At 55.4% G+C, this 17,432-nt stretch overlaps 2 protein-coding genes across 2 annotated transcripts; one reads left to right on the forward strand and one right to left on the reverse strand.

Annotated features, from left to right (window-relative positions):
• Positions 1-1,462: 1,462 nt before the first annotated feature.
• On the reverse strand, positions 1,463-15,309 carry HPS4 (HPS4 biogenesis of lysosomal organelles complex 3 subunit 2). Its single transcript, XM_033075764.1, has 13 exons — positions 14,933-15,309; positions 14,147-14,237; positions 13,391-13,534; positions 12,341-12,448; positions 11,041-11,157; positions 10,821-10,915; positions 9,536-9,608; positions 8,823-8,856; positions 8,182-8,278; positions 6,898-7,768; positions 4,485-4,617; positions 4,116-4,224; positions 1,463-2,608 (listed from the first exon to the last, which is right to left on the reverse strand). Exons 1-13 carry the CDS (start codon positions 14,965-14,967, stop codon positions 2,437-2,439), a joined length of 2,079 nt encoding a protein of 692 aa, XP_032931655.1. The 5' UTR covers positions 14,968-15,309; the 3' UTR covers positions 1,463-2,436.
• Positions 15,310-15,383: 74 nt separating this feature from the next.
• Positions 15,384-17,248, forward strand: SRRD (SRR1 domain containing). The gene is made up of 7 exons (XM_033075766.2): positions 15,384-15,529; positions 15,610-15,650; positions 15,738-15,874; positions 16,011-16,109; positions 16,199-16,353; positions 16,546-16,591; positions 16,861-17,248. The coding sequence occupies exons 1-7, from the start codon at positions 15,384-15,386 to the stop codon at positions 17,065-17,067; spliced, it is 831 nt and encodes a 276-aa protein (XP_032931657.1). The 3' UTR covers positions 17,068-17,248.
• The last annotated feature ends 184 nt before the right edge of the window (positions 17,249-17,432 follow it).

The raw sequence follows: 17,432 nt of genomic DNA on the forward strand, positions 1-17,432 counted from the left end.
AGGGCAGAGGGTGCTGCTCAAATCTCACCCAACTGCTTGAAAACCAATGCCTCACCCTCTTAAGCACAAAGCCAGCTTGGCAGGGCAGGAATTACTCCCCAGAGCCCCCCTGGCCTCCCTGGCAGCACTCAGACAGGCCCAGCTACTCCTCATCCCCTGATGCTCAAAGTGCCTCATTTTTAAGCATCCTCTCCAGCACAGCCATCACCCTGTGGGCTGAGAGCTCTCTGTGTGCTGTTCCCTCCTGACCAGCACAGGGCAGGGTGGGCTGGGTGGCCAGGGACAGGCTGGGTGGCCAGGGATGGGCTGGGTGGGCAGATGCAGCCCGAGCAGCAGAAGGAGCAGAGCCAGCCCAGCTGTTCCTGGCCGGCAGACGGCTCAGCAGATTGCAGCGGAAGATTCCTGACGGCAGCAGGCAGGAGCATCCATCCAGCTTGTGCTTTGCTGCTGTGCCAAATCTCCCTCCTGTCCCTCTCAGGCTTTTCCTTCCACTTCTCTGTGTTTCTTGCTAGAACACACAACCACTTCTCGAGCGCCCAGGCAGGATCCAGGTGGATCTCCCCGGGGAGCAGAGCAGGCTGGAGCTGCTCCTGGTGCTCCAAGGCTTCCTCTCCTGGGAATTGCAGAGGGAACCCAGATCTGCTGAGGGCACAGAAGGGACAGGCAGAGCAGCATCTCCCAGAGGGGTCACTTGGCTCAGCTCAGCTCAACCCTCATCCCTCCTGCCTCCTCCCACCCTGTGAAACCTCCCTGATGTTCTTCCTCATGATGTTCCCAGAGCAGTTTGTCCATCACCCAGTGGAAGTGTGCAGGGAAGTCACCAAGGAAGCAGCACCTTACCTTGTGCATTTTCCACATGGATGTCACTGAAGCAGGAGGTCACCAGAGTGGCTCCAGCTCAGGCTTCCCAGTTTTCACTCCTGTGCTGCCAACAGGCTCCTGACAGTCCTTCCATGGCCAGGATGGGAGCAGTGCCACACAGCTCTGCTCCTGCTGAGACACCTCCTCAGCTGCCAGGCCTGTGCCCAGCCACCCCTGAGCAAGCAGCTGGCCTGTCCTGTGCAGTTCTCTGAAATTCTCAGCAATTGTGGAGCAGTCCTGGCATGGCAGAGCGACCTTGGGAACTGTGTGTGCTGGAGTGGGACCAGAAGCTGTGGCACTGGTGACCTTCCCATGCCCAGCTCAGATGTTGGCACAAGCCTGCTCAGCACCTGCCCACGTTCATATCTCTGCTCACCATCTTTTGGTGACACCAGTCACACATCTATCCCTCAGGAAGCTTCCAAGCAGCTGCTCTGCAGGAATGGTTGAACCAACAGGCTCTGCCTGTTCAACCCCAGCGCTGCAGGAACCACCCTTGGCATGGAGCTAAACAGGGAACAGCTCCCACAGCCCAGGCCATCATACCAGGAACCACAAATAGGACAACAGCATGACTCTGGCTGCTGACACAGTGCTGGGATGAGCCTTGAGACTCCTTTATTTCCACAGTCACACTGAGGAGTGTGCCAGCAGCAGGTTCCAAGCCCAGCCAAACACAGGTATCCCTCCCTCAGTGTAAGCAGCCACCACCACAGGCCCCCCCTGGCCACCACTGACTGGGGACACTGTCAGAGCAGAAAGGGAACAGCTGCTGAGGGGATACAAAACCTCTTTGGTCCCATCAGCTCAGAGGCAACTTCAGGGTCTGCAGAGTGTGGGCAAACAGAGCAATAAGAGCAGTGAAGTGAGGTCCTGCAGCAGGAGGGTGGAAGCACAAGGCTGAGGGACACTCACACCACCATCAGCAGCCCCTGTGAGGCTGCACATCCAGGTGGGCACAAGGAAGGCAGGGCTGGGCTGGACCATCACTGACCAGAGAGGTGTGGAGGGACAGGGACATCCCTCCTGAGTCACCTGTGGCATAAAAACCTCCTGGGAGCACCCAGAGGGGGATTGTGAGCTCTGCAGCTCTTGTCCTGCTCCTGTGTGAGAACAAGCAGGCACTGCTAACCAAGGTAAGGCACTAGGTCATGGCAGGATCATTCCCATGGATTAAGGGATATAAATAAAGCCAAAGTCTGACCAGGGCAAGTGCAGGCCTCTGAAAGCCAGCACTGCCTGGGGGCTGTGCAACTCACAGCAAGGTGAGGCTTTACCTCAGATCAAGGCACATGGGGAGTCTGCAGAGCACCAAGAGAGTCCCTGTAAAGTCCATGTAAACCAGGATTCTGCATTCTGTCCTCAGTCTTTGGTAAATGCTGTCAATGACACCTGCACTGGCCCAAAATGTGCTGCAGGACAGGGCAAGGAGTGTCCCTTCCTCAGGGCCAGGCAGGCTGGAGACCCCATAGGGGCAGGGCAGGGCCTCCTGCCTCTGTTGGCATGAATAGCTGAGATTTTCCTCACTGGAGATGAACATTCTGCAGGGCTGAGCCGTTGTCTGAGCACAGCAGCTCACAGCAGGTTCACCCCATGCTTCAGCAGCTTCTGCTTGGCCTTGCTGGGCAGGCTGAAGGCGCTGTCATGAGGGTTGGGGACACCTGAGTTGCGGAGTGGAGCTCCCAGCTGCTGGAAGTAGGTCTCCTGGACAGGATTCCTGCAGGCATACACGGCTGTGGAGGCATTCCTGGAGGGGCAGGGAAAGCCAGAGGTCAGACTGACAGCTCTGAGAAAGATTCATAGCTGGGCACTGGGTTCCCAAGTTTTGAGAGGAACTTTCAGGTGCCGTGGAGCTGAACAGGCACCAAACTCCTGAAGGCTCCAGGGAACCAGCCCCTCCCTCTAAAGGGTCCTGGCATCCTTAAAAGGGAAAGTGGATATCACAAAATCATTTTGTTTGGGAAAGACCTCCAAGACCATCGAGTCCAACCTGTGACCAAGTCCAGCTCAGTGCTCTGGACTGGGTGACAAGGAAGGGATTGGTCACAGGTTGGACATGATGGTCTGGGAGGGCTTTTCCAAACTTAATGATTCTGGGAGTCCTTGTGTGGCCATGGCCCAAAGATTCCCCTTGCTGCCAGCCCAGGACACCACATCCCTCCTCTCCCACTGCTGCTGGTCACAACCAAACCCCAGCACAGCCCCTTGCAGCAGAACCACGTCCCAGCTGAACAGATAAGAGTCAGATTCAGTAACCACCAAAGCCATCATTAAAAACATTAAGACTAAGAATGCCCCCTCCCAGAGTATTCCCTGCAGGAGGGCTGGCAGGGAGCAAAGCCAAGGACCCTGGAATGCTCCTTGAAGGAGGAAAGCAGCAACTGCAATGTTTGCTGACACCCTTCTGTGACAACTCTCCATAAAAGAAAGCAGTTTTAGTCATCTTGTTACTCAGGCTGATTCACACATGGAGTTGCTTTTTTCGGGGTAACAGGGAACACGCCAGCTTAACCAGTCAGTTTAGGATTGGATTTAAGGAGCCAGTGAAGCTCATGCTAAACAAGGAGTTCTCCAGCACTGAAGTGTGTGATTCACATTCCCTTGGCAAGCAGTGCCAGAGCAGTGAAACTGTGTAATTCCCACGAGCAGCTTTATTTCATCATGGTTTGGGCAAACAAGCAGGACCAGGCAGGTGGAATCCTCAGCTGAGGAAAGGAGTGTGCACTTCAGCCATGGCCATGGATGTCAGGACAAGCTCTGCATTTTGGGAAGGGCTCTGGCTGTGATAAGACCATCCTGCCTGGCACATCAGAATTGAGTTTGCCACGCACATCACAGTGTGTTTCCAACCCAACAAGCCGTGCAAGAAAACAATATCTAGGTTGCCAATTCTGGGCGCCTTTGGCTCCCTGCCGAGACACAAATTTATTAGGAACAGCTAAATTTAAAACTGCGTCTTAGAACCTTATGGTGCCAGGAACTGGCAACTGTGTGAGTGTTGCATCTTAATCCAAGCCATGGCACCACTCAGCTGTGCCCTCAGTCCACCCTCCAGGTGCCACTGAAGCCTCTCAACGTCCAGGCAGAGCAGGAAGGAACCCAAAAATCAAAGCAATAATAGGGAATAAAGCCACGTGACTGGTCCTTGGGTGTGATCACAACCTGTGTCAAAACCCAGGCAGGCTTGGAAAGGGGTTCTGCCCTTCTGTGAGCACCCCTGTGCCTGGGACAGGAGGGCTGTGAGCACCCCTTACCTGATGATCACTTCTGAGGCCGTGGGGAGCTGGCTGAAGTCAGAGTGGATGAGTGTGGCTGCCCTCAGGAAGTGCCGCTCCAGGGGCCCGGGGGTGGGGGGCAAGTTGGCTGCACAACAGGAGAAAAGGGGTGTTAAAAACCCCCTCTGCAGTGTGTCCCTGTTCACTGAGCAGGAAAAGGCCCTGGAGCTCACCACAGATCCTGGACAGGCTGGGGACACCCTCAATCCCAACAAAGCTCCCCTAACAGTGCCTTTGCTCTGGGCTCTGTGGTGGGAGCTTTGCTGAGAAATGCTCCTGAGAAAAGGTTCCCATAAACCCCACTCTCCTCACTGCTCCCTCCTGCAGTCCCAGAAGATGAAGGCTCACCTGTGAGGACGTTCTGGACACAGTCATAGTGTGTGAAGCTGTAGTTTGTCCTGGCTGAGGTCGAAGAGTCCTTGGGCAGAGTCTCCCTCAGGTGAACCTCGAGGCCATTCAGGGAGGCCAGGCTGCTGTGGTACTGCAGGCAGAGGGAAAGGCAAAGCTCAGAGCCTCTCCTGTGCCTCACCTGGGCTTCAAGGAGGTTCTGGAGGGAGCTCAGGTGACAGAAGGACAGGACCCTTCCTGGCTCTGCTGTCCAGGCTCCCACCTGGAATGGCTGGGAAATTTTGGCACAGAGGGAGTCACAGAGATCCCAAGGCAGTGATGGGGCTCTGAGCTCCAGTGGGAGCTGTCTCTGCCCATGGCAGGACTTGGAACAGGATGGGCTTTAAGGTCCCTCCCAACCCAAACCAGCCTGGGATTCTATGACTCCAACCTGAAAATCAGCCCTTAAGCCACCTGATGCTACTAATTACAGGAAAATGCAAGGCCTCATTAATTTACCATCAACCATTACTCTCCAGGGCTCATTTCACATGATTTACAGCCCCAGCAAGGGACATTCCTTTGCTTACACCAGGCAGTACAAACACACACAACAAAGCACTGAATGACTGCCAAGCTGCTCTTCTGGATGGATTTTCAGTAGTCCAGAGGCCCTGATCATGCTGAGGCTCCCTGGGCACAGGCAGGGCACAAGCAAGGGTCCTCCACCACTCCTGGGAAGATTAACTCCATAATCCTCCTCCTGCCAATGCGCTTTGCCCTACTGGGGAGAGGATCAAGCCTTTGTTCAGCAGGAAGGCAGTGCCTGGCCTACCCCTGACCCCTGTCACAGCACAGATTTTCCTTTCTGTGCAGTGAAATGGAGGGATAAGACCTAAAGAGCAACAGGAGGTGAGGCCAAGAGCCTCCCACTCCACAGGGAAAGTCTGGGATGGAACCAGCCCTCCCAGAGGTTCACAGCTGCACAAGCAGCATATTTTACCCTTCTTTGGTGTCATTTGGGGGCCTCAAAGCATTAAAAAAACATTAATTATAACTCAGCTTTGACATCCCTAAGAGCTGAGGGTCATTTTTAACCTACAGATAAACAAAGGGACAGACAAGCTGAGGTTATGCCTCAAATCCACCAGCAGCAGAGCCCAGCTGCACCTCCTCAGACACTGCTCCTCCTCCTGGGACAAAGGGACAGGCAGGGCACCTCTCCTGAGGGATAACACACCTGCACCCAGGGGAGGGTGTAGCAGAAGAGCCCAGCCACAGCTGAAATCCAAGCTGTGTGACAGTGCAGTTTTGGTGAGATCCAAAACAAGGGTACATGAGATGGAAGTAAGGAAAAGAGGAACCTGAATGGAAAGAGAGCTTGTCAGCCCCAGGGCAAGACATCAAGGAAAATGAACTGTGCAATCCCTGTGCAGTAGGGATTCACTCTCCAGCATGACAATTCCCACCTGCCTGTGTCCCCCTGCTGTTCCAGACGAGCAGAAAGGGGACAAAGTGCCATGTCTGGTGCAAAGGGCCCCAGCTGCATCTCTGGGCTCAGCTGATTTGGCAGTAATCCCAACGTAGACACATCAGCCCTGCTGTGCAGAGCAGACATTCCCCAGCTCCCAGGGCCCCAGGTGTCCCACAGCTCCGAGGGGAAGGAGCAACCTTGAGGCTCTGCATTAGTCTGAGCTTCCCTCCACCTTCCAGTCTGGCTGGGTAAGGAAATTAGGTTGTTCCTATGGCAACTGGCATATCAAACAGGGCTCTGCAGCTTTGACTCAGCTCCTGGTAGGGAGGCAGAGGCCAGGCAGCAGCTCTGCAGCTGATGCTTCCAGGGAAGGACGGGGGGCTGGCACATCCTGCCCCTGCAGCCCCGTTAGCTCTGCTCACAGGGGAGCCTGGGCACCCAAACCCCACCACAGGGAAATGTGGGATTGCTGTGGTGTTACCCGGGTGCAGTGCCCACATGGCATCCCTCTCCCCACCCTGGGGACAGCCTGGAGGCTCCCCCAGCCAAGGGAACCTCTCCGGGTGTGTGCGCTGCTCCCCGAGGGAGAGGCGGTGACGTGCGGGGTGGGGGTTTAACAGAACCATCCTCTCTTCCCAAAAAGCGCCGAGCTGACGGGGATCCCCAGCGAATCCCAGCTCCAGAGCAGCCCCTGGCAGCCCGCGGGTGTCTGTCACACCCACACGCTCTGCTCCGGTGCCGGCACTGCCAGACAACAGCAGCACCGGGAGCTGCCTGCGAGACGCGGCTGTCCCCGCTCCGCTCGCTCCGACAGCTCCCACGCAGCGCTGCTGCCGAGCCCGGAGCCTGGCACAGCTCAGAGCAGGTGATGGAGGGATGGGGAGCACCATCCAATGCTCCTTGCTGAGCTGTGACCCCCGTGCTCCCCACCAGGGCAGTGGGGTGAGGTTTCCCACTCACCACATCCTCCACGGCGCGGCGGTCCCGGCGCAGCTGCTCCTCAGCCAGCAGTGACAGCACCAGCCCCTGGATGCAGTGAACATAGAGGCTCAGCTGGGTTGGCTCACTGCCTCTGCCACCCAGCTTGTCCTCCTTGCTGCTGGGACACGGCCTGTCCCCTGCAGGGTCACTGGGCAGAGCCTCCTGAACGCCTGGGAGCAGCAGCTGCCTCCCGCTCCGGAGCTGTGCGTGTCCAGCAGGGCCTGGACAATCCAAGCCCCACATGTGGTCACCAGCTGTGCTGTCACTTCCTCCAGACACACGGTCCTGGCTCACAGTCCAGGGCTTGTCCTGATCACTGGATTCTCTTCTGCTCAGCTCCTGTGGCTCAGCTGGACTGTGGCTGACTGAAAGGGAATTTTGGGAAGCGCAGTGACCAACATCAGAGTCTGCAGGGGATTCCCTCTTGTCCTTGCTCTCCTGCTCCCAGAAGTAAGGGTTGGGAAAGGAAAAGCCTTCCATGTATGGACCTGTAGTCCAAGCACATTCAGTCTGGAGTGAGGAAGGGTGTGGGAGCCGCTCTGTGTCACTCTCTGAGGGGAAGGATGTTTTCCTGCTGAGCTCTGAGCTTTCACTGCCTGCTCCACTCAGGTTTGCAGCTGAAGAATTCCTTGTGCTGGCTCCCATTCCAGAGAAGTCCACCAGAGGACTTGCAGGGCTGCCCAACTGCACAGCCTCTCCCAAGGCAGGTGTGCCTGAAACACCCTTATGGGACTCCTGCACAGAGGTTCCACCCAGGGCTTGGTTTTCATGAGCTCCTGTTGATTCTGGAACTGCCTGGGAGCAGAGAGCACTCTCATCTCTTCCAGGACCTGCTGGGGACATGGGTGACCTAGTGGGAGATGACAAGTGGATTAAACACTGAGCAGGAGCTGTGTGGAGCCATCCCATAGCTGATAACCCCACTGATCCATCCCCTGCTACAAAGAGACCTGGGAAAAGGATGGGCCAAGGTCTAACACAGGTGAAAAGCCTGTGAATGTCACACTGCAGGCTCCTGGCAATGCCCTTCCCTTGTCCACAAAGCAGTGCTGTGAGCTGAGGGACAGATCACAGCTGGGCTGGGGAAGCAGCTCTGCTCCAGGCTGCTCAGAGCAGGGATAGGGACATGGGAATTGTGCCCAGCCTGAGGGGCCTCAGGCAGCTCCAAGGGCAGTGACAGAGTTAGAACAGTGGCAACAGGGACACAGTGCCTCGTGTGAGCTCCTGCTGCAAATCCTGCCTTGCCTCAGGCTGGGCTCCTACCTGGCCATCCACTCCACTGGGAAGTCCCTGAGCACAGAGATCTCCTCCCCTGTGAGGAACACGGGGATGATTCGCACGCCCGGCGGCAGCGGAGACTCTGCAAGAGCAGGGGAGGGGTGAGGATTCAACAAACACGTGCCAAAAAAAACCAGGAACCAAACCTCACCATGCCTGCCATGATCCTGCATCCCAGCTGGGCTGGGCAGCCTTTTCCCACCTTCCCAGCCTTTTCCCATCCTGCTCATATCCTTCATGCCCGACACAGTTAAATTTCCCCTCAGTGTTTCCACCCTGGCAGATCATCCCCACACTGATGCTAAGAGGGGATGGCTGGAGGTTTGGACTGCAAGCACCAGCCATCTGTTGTCAGGGCCTGGCAGTGGCCAAGTGGCCACATGGGGAATTGGAATTAAGGCAGGCATGGTTGGGAATCTGCAGAACTGGAATAAAACCCAAAAGAGCAAACCCAGCAGAAGGAGCTGGTTCTGATCCCACAGCACAGGCTGGCTGGTGGCAGTAACACCCTCTGGGATATTTTGGAGATGCTCCAGCACCCAGCACAGCTTGGATGTGAATCCCAGAGAAGCTGCTTGTGCTCCCATGCAGGGAAGGCAGCCCATAGGATGCAGCTGGATGCTCACCAGGCTCCTGTGGCTCCTCAGCTCCGGGCTCACTCTGCAACAAAAGCCAAGAATCAGCTCTGGTGATGGATCAGGGACACCAGGACACCTCTGTCACCCTCCCAGTCCCCCAAGGCCACAGCAGACCCCACACCACCTCCCCCAGCAAATGCTGGGAAGGTTTTAGTCTTAGGGAGCTCTCAAAGCCAAGGTGACCTTCCCAAGAACCAAAATACATCTAAAAGTCAGGACAGAGCCCAGATTTATCATCACCACCTGCTCAGGGCACAGAAACTCCCTTCATTCAAGCAGAAGAACAGCAAAGGCTACCTTCATATCTGTGTATTGATGGCTTTTTTATAGAAAATCTTGATCACATAAATAACATTTGACAAATTTTAAAGCAAATGAAAACTGTTGTTTGTTCCTTTCAGACACTCATTTGGTGGATTTCCCAGTAAATACCAAAACTTGTGTAAAAAGCCAGTCAAAACATCACACAAATGAGAACTCATGAATACAGTAAATTAAAGACTGAAAAAAAAAAAAAAACCCAACTAATTCCTAGCACAGAAGTCTTGGAATCTTTTTCAATCATAACTAATAAAAGCTTTAAGCATCAGCACCAATATTTCTCTTTCCCCATGGTGACACATGCCAGATCTGGGTGACAAGAGCTCCCACAGCACATCCTTACAGGAATCTGCTTGCAGGGAATGTGTTCAGTACCTTACCTGGCCTTGGGACTTGCTGCCCTGCAGGAGGACTTTGGCAGTGAGTGGAGGTGGCAGCTGGGTGCTCACAATCCTGAAAGGACAAAGCAAAGTCAGAGAAGCACAGAACGGTTTGGCTTGAGAGGGAACTTAGAGACCATCAGTTCAAAGAACCCTGATATGACCTCTGGTGACAAAATATCTCTACCAGACAGAGCAGAGACACGAGGTGACACACCCTGGTGCAGGACAAGGCTCCCAAGTCCCTCCTCAAGTCAAATGTCCAGGTCCCTGCACTCTCAGGTGCTGCAGTGACTCACTCCAGTGTCCTGCCTGCAGCTATGAGGTCACTCCCTGGCAGATGCTCTCCCTTGTGGCACATTTCCAGTGCTAGTAAAAGGTATCACTGGAACAGTTCATGCCAAAGAAGAATGGCACTTGAGAGCTGCTGCCAAGGAATTCTCGGAATTCCCCACCTCCTGTCTTTCAGGGCCACCTTGGAGGCTTTCTTTGAAGTCATTCAGTCATCTTTGATTGAAAGAAGTTGGAATTCCTCATGGGGAATCCTGGCTCACTCCCCTGTGCACTTCCTGTCAGTACAGACAGTGTTCCTGGCCAGCAGCTCAGACAGACCCAGGGACACACGGACACACCTGCACTGAACTGCACCTCTGCAGGGGAACACTGCTGGGAAAGCACAACACCCACCCATCTCCCTTTTCCTTGGTTACTTCCCCATAAAGAACCTCAGAAATTCAGTCCTTACATCCTGCTGAGTATCAAAACCAGCAGGTTTTCACTAAAACCCAAGTCTTGAACTCCTTCAGGGTGATGAGCACCAGCAACCTTGGAGAGACTGTCCACAAGGGCAGGGGGGCAATGGATTGAAACTGCAGGGTCAGATGGGATATTAGGAAGGAATTATTCCCTGTGAGAGTGGTGAGGCCCTGGCACAGGGTGCCCAGAGAAGCTGTGGCTGCCCCTGGATGCCTGGAAGTGTCCAAGGCCAGGTTGGATGAGGTTTGGAACAACCTGGGACAGTGGAAGGTGCCCCTGCCCATGGCAGGGGGAGGAACAGGTTGGGATTTAAGATCCAATCCAAGCCATTCCATGATCCCATGACTTCACAAAACACTCAGTCCCAGTGACACACAGACAGGCAGGGACTGCCTGGCCTGAAGCTCAATGTTCCTGCCAATAACCAAGAGCAGCCCTTGAGCCCTCACTCTGCTCCCTGGATGCACTCCAGGCTGCAAGCCCTGGGAAGGGGTGGATTTAACCCTCCAGGGAACTCCTGGTTACTCACAGGCCTTTGTAGAGGATGCAGCCTGCCAGGACATGGGGAGAGCGCTGGCATGTCTGCAGGATGAGAGCTGCCTTCAGCAAAAGCAGGGGATCCACCTGGACAGGGAGAACCAGGCCAGTGAGGCCACAGAATCCTGGCAAAGCTCAAAGCAACAAATAAACAAACCCCAGTGGCACTGGGGCAGCTCTAGAGCCAGGCACTGCAGAGGACAGGCTCTCACCTTGGTTTTGTCCAGATGCCAGAGAGAATTGAAAATCCTGTGGAGGTCACTGGTGTTTTTTTGGATATGTTCAATGTACCTGTCCCACTCCCTGCTCAGCTCCTCCTGGGAAAACGCCTGTGGGTGACAGAAACCCCCACACTGTCACTGCAAAGTGTCCCTGCACTCAGGGTGGGAGATGCAATCCACGTGGGACAGGGCCTGCCAGGACAAGGTCAGGAAAAGGTGGGAGACAATGCTGAGGGGAAACTGTTCAGGGTGAACATCTGGGAAAGGCTCAGCAGAGCCCCACAGGACCTCAGAGCAATGGCAGGGATGACCTGCTCACTTTTCCAGGTCCCACTGCTCGGATGTGTGACCCTGGGCAGGAGCAAGGCTACCCAAGGGAACATTGCAGAGCTGGGACACCATGGGAAGTGTTTAAATCTCCCCAAAAGTCACTGTGTCCCCAGTTCCTCATTACCATGTCCCTATGGCCCCAGTCCTTCATTACCATGTCCCAGTCCCTCATTACCCTGTCCCCATGGCCCCAGTCCCTCATTACTGTGTCCCAGCCTCTTGTTACTGTGTCCCCACATCTCCAGTTCCTTGTTACAGTGTCCCAGTCTCTTGTTACCATGTCCCCATGTCCCCAGTCCCTTGTTACCATGTCCCAGTGCCTTGTTATCATGTCTCCATGTCCCCAGTCCCTCATTATTGTGTCCCAGTCTCTTGTTACTGTGTCCCCACATCTCCAGTTCCTTGTTACATTGTCCCAGTCTCTTGTTACCATGTCCCCAGTCCCTTGTCACCACGTCCCAGTCCCTCATTGCCCTGTCCTCATGTCCCCAGTCCGTTGTCACCATGTCCCAGTCTGTCAGTGCCCTGTCCCCATGTCCCCAGACCCTTGTCATCATGTCCCAGCCCCTCGTTGCCCTGTCCCCATGTCCCCAGTCCCTTGTTACCATGTCCCAGTCCCTCATTGCCCTGTCCCCATGTCCCCAGTCCCTTGTCCCCATGTCCCAGTCCCTTGTCCCCATGTCCCAGTCCCTCATTGCCCTGTCCCCATGTCCCAGTCCCTCGTTGCCCTGTCCCCATGCCCTCAGTCCCTTGTCCCCATGTCCCAGTCCCTCATTGCCCTGTCCCCATGTCCCAGTCCCTCGTTGCCCTGTCCCCATGTCCCCAGTCCCTTGTCCCCACGCCCCCAGCCCCTCGTTACCATGTCCCAGTCCCTCATTTCCCTGTCCCCATGTCCCCAGTCCCTTGTCCCCATGTCCCAGTCCCTCGTTTCCCTGTCCCCACGCCCCCAGCCCCTCGTTACCGTGTATGCCCCACGCACGGGGCCCTGGTAGAAGGTGAAGAGGCCGATGAGCTGCTCCAGGAGGCGCCGGCAGCTCACGTCAGGCAGCTCCACAGCACAGCCCAGAACCTGCAGCAGGCACAGCGAGGGATGGGGAAGGTTGCCTGACAGAACTCGGGCACGACAAGTGAGAACAACTCTCATCGCTTTCACACAAGGACAGGCAACTCTGTGCAGGCAAACATCCCTCAGAATCACAGCCACAGGAAAAGGAAATGCAAACATACCCACACAAGAGCCCTGGCACAGACAGGATAAATAAATATCAGAAACACAGCACTTCAGACACACTCCCTTCCCACGTTAGATGACCTAACTTGGTGCTTTAATAGCTGAGAACATTTCCCTGAAACTAAGTACTTCAAAATACTCATCTTAACTCATTATTTATATTATGAAGATGCCCATTATAGTTTTTGAGTTGCTGAAGCAGAAGCAGCAGTGCCAATTAAATGGAGCTGACTGGCCTTAGCCCAGTTCTTGGGGAATGGTTTGAGGCACTTTTGTCACAATTGCCACACGCTGCTCTTTTATACTAAATGTCTGTGGACACTGACAGAGCTCTGGGGATGCTGGAGGTTAGAAGGAAAGAACAACCAGACTATCAAACAGTGACTGTGTCCTTACAAACTGCAGCACATGGAATCCTGTTCTGTCCCATCCCTGGAAGTGTCCAAGGCCAGGCTGGATGGGGCTTGGAGCAGCCTGAGATAGTGGAAGGTGTCCCTGCTCATGGCAGGGGGTGGAACTGGATGAGCTTTAAGCTCCCTTCCAGTCTGGGATTTTGGGATTCTTTTTCCAGCCAGGAACTTCTTAAGACATCCCCTTGGGTATGGGCACAGAAATGAGTAATTGAAATTTTTTCTGCAGGAAGCTGAAGCGACTGCCAGCCCACAGAAAACAGAATTTAAGTTACCTTGCAATGAAACTTGTGCACTGCAAGGACCTTTCCCAACTCTTCCTGGGTGCAGCCCACACCCTGGAAAATAAAGCCTCTTTGTCTGAACTCACCCACAGAAAGTCTCCATCCACCACCACGGCAAATTTGAGCTTCCTGAGGCGGACGAGGCTGGGGGGGGCCCCGGAGATCTCAGTGAGGCAGCGAACAACCCCGGCCATCTGCCCACACAGCAGCTCCTGCTGCTCTGGGATGGTCTGCCAGGGAGCAAAGGCTTTAACTTCCCATTAAAATAACTCAAAACAAACAAAATCACTGCTGTTTTCAGGTATAAATAAAAGTAATTATCATTTCAATTTATAGAAAGGGTTGGCACAGGCTGCCCAGGGCAGTGGTGGAGGCACCATCCCTGGAAGTGTTAAAAAAATGTGTGGGTGTGACACTTGGGGACATGGTTTAGTGATGAAGAGGGTGCTAGGTTCATGGTTGGACTTGATTTCAAAGGTCTATTCCAACCTTAACAACTCTGGGATTCTATAAATCAAATGCAGTAGAACATGCAAATTTCTGGGAGAAAAATAATTGGATTGCTTTTTCCAGGCAGCACAAGGGCCTGGGGCTTATGGAGAGGAACTTTCACCCCTCATGTGTGTTTATTGACACCAGCAGGACAGACCTGGGCTGCTCAGAGTGTAACTCCAAGCCTGGTGGAGCCCAGCCCTGTTCCACTGGAGCTAATTGATAATTGGGATTTCTTAAAAAAATTCTTAAAACTTTTGTGACTACTAAGTAAGGATTAATCCAAATCACCCCTCCCAATCCACAGCCAGCAGCACTCCTTTACAGGTATGAAATAAAGCAGACATTACCTGGGAAGGGTAAAAATAACAGATCCCAGCACTTGTTGGATCCCCTTCCTCCTTCACTTTTGAGCCATCATAAAGGAAAAAGTAATTCCACCTGAAAACATTGGCAGAAATGATTGTGTATTTGAAAACTGTAACCCTTCTCCCTCTCCTTTCTTTGGAAGAGCAACAAAAGGTTATTGCAAATAGAGAAACATGATTCTTTGCATAATGACACTGAGTTTACACCCAAGAGCAGCACCAAAAAGTCTCTCATGACTAAATTTGACCACTTTTGTGAGTTTAAGATAGGTTCTATAACTGAATTTCTCAGGTGGAAGAAGTGGATTTGTGAGATATTATACCTGTTGGAACCCTGAATTATAATAATGCCGTGTGCCGAGGGTACAATAATTATTATAATTATCGAGAATTATTATCCATATCCACCCCAAAGAGCTCCTGGGTGCTGCCTGCAGCAGGAGGAGCAGGAGACAGCGGGGTCCCTCTGAAGATGAGATGTCACTCTGCTCATAACTTCTTGAATCCACATATTCAGTAACACTTTTCAACCTGCCAGTCAGCGCCCGGTCACAAGCTCGGAAGGAGCTCGCTGCGGGAGTTTTCCCGTAGGAACAGATCTGGAGCAAAGGCGGCACCGAGGAACCAACTGGATCCACTCCACGTGTCTGGAGCGACCCACGGACAGAATCAGAGCGGGGACAGGAACGGGCGAAGGGCCGGAGGCGCTTCCCGGGACAGCGGCACAGGGGATGGGACGGGGAGAGCGGGGCTGGGGCTGGGGCTCACCACGGTGCGGGGCCGGGCGCGGCGGGGCGGGCCATGGCTGCGGGAGGCTGCGGCCGGTCCCGGGATGTTCCGGGATGTTCCGGGATGCTGCGGGATCCTGCCGCTCGCTCCCGCCGCCGGTTCCGGGATGTTCCGGGATGCTGCGGGACCCCGCCGCTCGCTCCCGCCGCCGGTTCCGGGATGTTCCGGGATGCTGCGGGATCCCGCCGCTCGCTCCCGCCGCCGGTTCCGGGATGTTCCGGGATGCTGCGGGATCCTGCCGCTCGCTCCCGCCGCCGGTTCCGGGATGTCCCGGGATGTTCCGGGATGCTGCGGGATCCCGCCGCTCGCTCCCGCCGCCGGTTCCGGGATGTCCCAGGATGTTCCGGGATGCCGCGGGATCCCGCCGCTCGCTCCCGCCGCCGGTTCCGGGCGCGCCCCCGGTCCCGTGACCGCGCACGTGACCGCGCGCATGGCGGCGGCGGGAGGGTGGCGAGCGGGGCGGGCACGGCGGCGGCGGCGGCGGCGGGGCGAGGAGGAGGAGGGTGAGGATGAGGAGGAGGATGAGGAAGGCGGCCCCGCAACCGAAGCGGTGCTGCGGCGGCTGCGAGAGGCGCGGTGAGTGCCCGGCCCCATCCGTGTGTCCGCTCCCCGCTGCGCGCTGTCGGGGCCCCGCTAACTCCGCGCTCTCCCCGCAGCGACGATCTGCTGAGCTCCGGCTTCTGGGCGGCGAGCGCCGGTGAGTGCGGGGAGCGGGGGGCGCGGGGATAATGGGGACAATGGGGCCAGCGAGCCCCGGCAGCCGCGCTGACCCCGCCGCCCGCAGGAGCCGTGCGCGCCCCGCTGAGCGGCCCCGCGGAGCCGCCCGGCCGCTGCGTGTGCTACGGGCTGGGCCGCTTCGGGCGCTGCCCCGCCGCACGCTACCAGCTCGCCTTCCTGCTGCTGCTGCTGGACGAGCTGCGGGTGAGCACCGGGAGAGGGGGAGCAGCGTGGGAGCAGCGGGCCGGTTGTCCCCGCTCACGCCGCGCTGTCCCCGCTCACGCCGCGCTGTCCCCGCTCACGCCGCGCTGTCCCCGCTCACGCCGCGCTGTCCCCGCAGGTGCCGCCCGCCCGCTGCGCTCTGTTCGACCCGGCCTTCTCGGCGCGGGAGGCGGCGGCGCTGCGAGCGCTGGGGCTGTGCCTGCTCACGGAGAATGAGGTGAGGAGAGCCCCGGGTCAGAGCGCCCGGGACCCGCGGGGCACCGCGGACACGGCTCGGCCGTGACGGGCTCGGCCGTTCCCCGGCAGGAGGGGAAACACGGCGTGGATGGTGCGGCCACGCTGTTCTACATGGTGCACTGCGGGAAGGCTCTGTACAACAACCTGCTGTGGAGCAACTGGAGCCCAGCGGCGCTCTCCAAGCTGGTCATCATCGGGAACAGCTTCCGAGGAATCGAGGAGAGGTCTGGGCACACCCTGGTCCGGCTCTGGTGCCTCCCACCCTGCTTTCCTCTTCTCTGTCTCGCTACTTTATTTCTCCATTTCATAAAGTTTTCAGTCATGAGCCCGCTCCCTGCTTCTCTGTCCCATGCAGAAAACCTGTCTAAATCCACCGGAGCATCGTTGTCTAACATGGACATCTTCTGTTATTGCAGATTGCTGTCCAGAATCTTGGAGAGAGATTATTCTTACATAGCAAAGGTATGAGGCAACGCTTTAAAATTGTTTCATGTTGACAACACACCTTTTAATGAGAAAGGAAATGAATTGCCATTGGAAAGAAAAGGGGAGTTATTTTTTCCTAGACCCTATAATATAAAAGCTAATAACTTTAGGATTGTTGAACATCTGCAGAACATCCTGCACACAGGGGCTGAGGGTAATGTAACACCATTCTCATCCTCACTGGCTCAGCTTTGCAGGAGGGATTTTCTGCATTGTTTGTAACTTTTCTCCCAAATGATCTTTAGGTCTTGAAAGGAGTGGAGGAAGTGGCACTCCCCAGTCACCCCCGCTACCTGGACACCTTCAATGACACCTCTGTGCACTGGTTCCCCTTGGATAAACTGCAGGAGCTCTCCCCTGAGGTCTGGGACTTTGTGGAGGAGCCGATGTACCAGGACTGTGAGGATCTGGAGATCATCAGGAAGGGGGAGGAACCTGCTGCCAAGTCCTGACTGTCCCTGTGGTGGCAGGGCTGGGATCCACATCTCTTCCCATGGAAGCTTCAGTGCAGCTGAGATGGAGCTCAAGTAGCAACAGTGGCATCAGGTTCTGTCAAAAGTGGCAGCACCTGAATGCTCAGGTGATGGGATATTTTTGTATCTTATTTAATAAAAAAATAAAGCTGAGCTTTGACTTCCACTCAATACAACAAATTAATTCCACCAAAGCCTGCCTTGAGAACCATCTGCACTGTAGTGACTGCTCTTTGATTCCCTCCCCTTCCATAACAATTCAAGGCCTTTCCATGTCCTAAACATTTCAAATCAGGAAGGGGAAATTATCTGAGGGGGTTGTAGTGGGAAGTCTTGGGGTCTGG

This window comes from Catharus ustulatus, chromosome 18 (assembly GCF_009819885.2).
Source record: "Catharus ustulatus isolate bCatUst1 chromosome 18, bCatUst1.pri.v2, whole genome shotgun sequence".
NCBI classification, from domain to species: domain Eukaryota; kingdom Metazoa; phylum Chordata; class Aves; order Passeriformes; family Turdidae; genus Catharus; species Catharus ustulatus.

Bases quoted from the DNA above. Each gene is read 5' to 3' on its own strand.
- HPS4 (XM_033075764.1), bottom strand. From the start codon at position 14,967: ATGGCCCGCCCCGCCGCGCCCGGCCCCGCACCGTG. The intron at 9,609-10,820 runs GTGAGTAACCAG...TTGTCCTTTCAG, and splicing joins TGCATCCTCTACAAAGGCCT to GATTGTGAGCACCCAGCTGC. The intron at 7,769-8,181 runs GTAGGAGCCCAG...ATCTCCCACTAG, and splicing joins CCAGTGGAGTGGATGGCCAG to GTCACCCATGTCCCCAGCAG.
- SRRD (XM_033075766.2), top strand. From the start codon at position 15,384: ATGGCGGCGGCGGGAGGGTGGCGAGCGGGGCGGGCACGGCGGCGGCGG. The intron at 15,530-15,609 runs GTGAGTGCCCGG...CTCTCCCCGCAG, and splicing joins CGGCGGCTGCGAGAGGCGCG to CGACGATCTGCTGAGCTCCG. The intron at 15,651-15,737 runs GTGAGTGCGGGG...CGCCGCCCGCAG, and splicing joins CTTCTGGGCGGCGAGCGCCG to GAGCCGTGCGCGCCCCGCTG.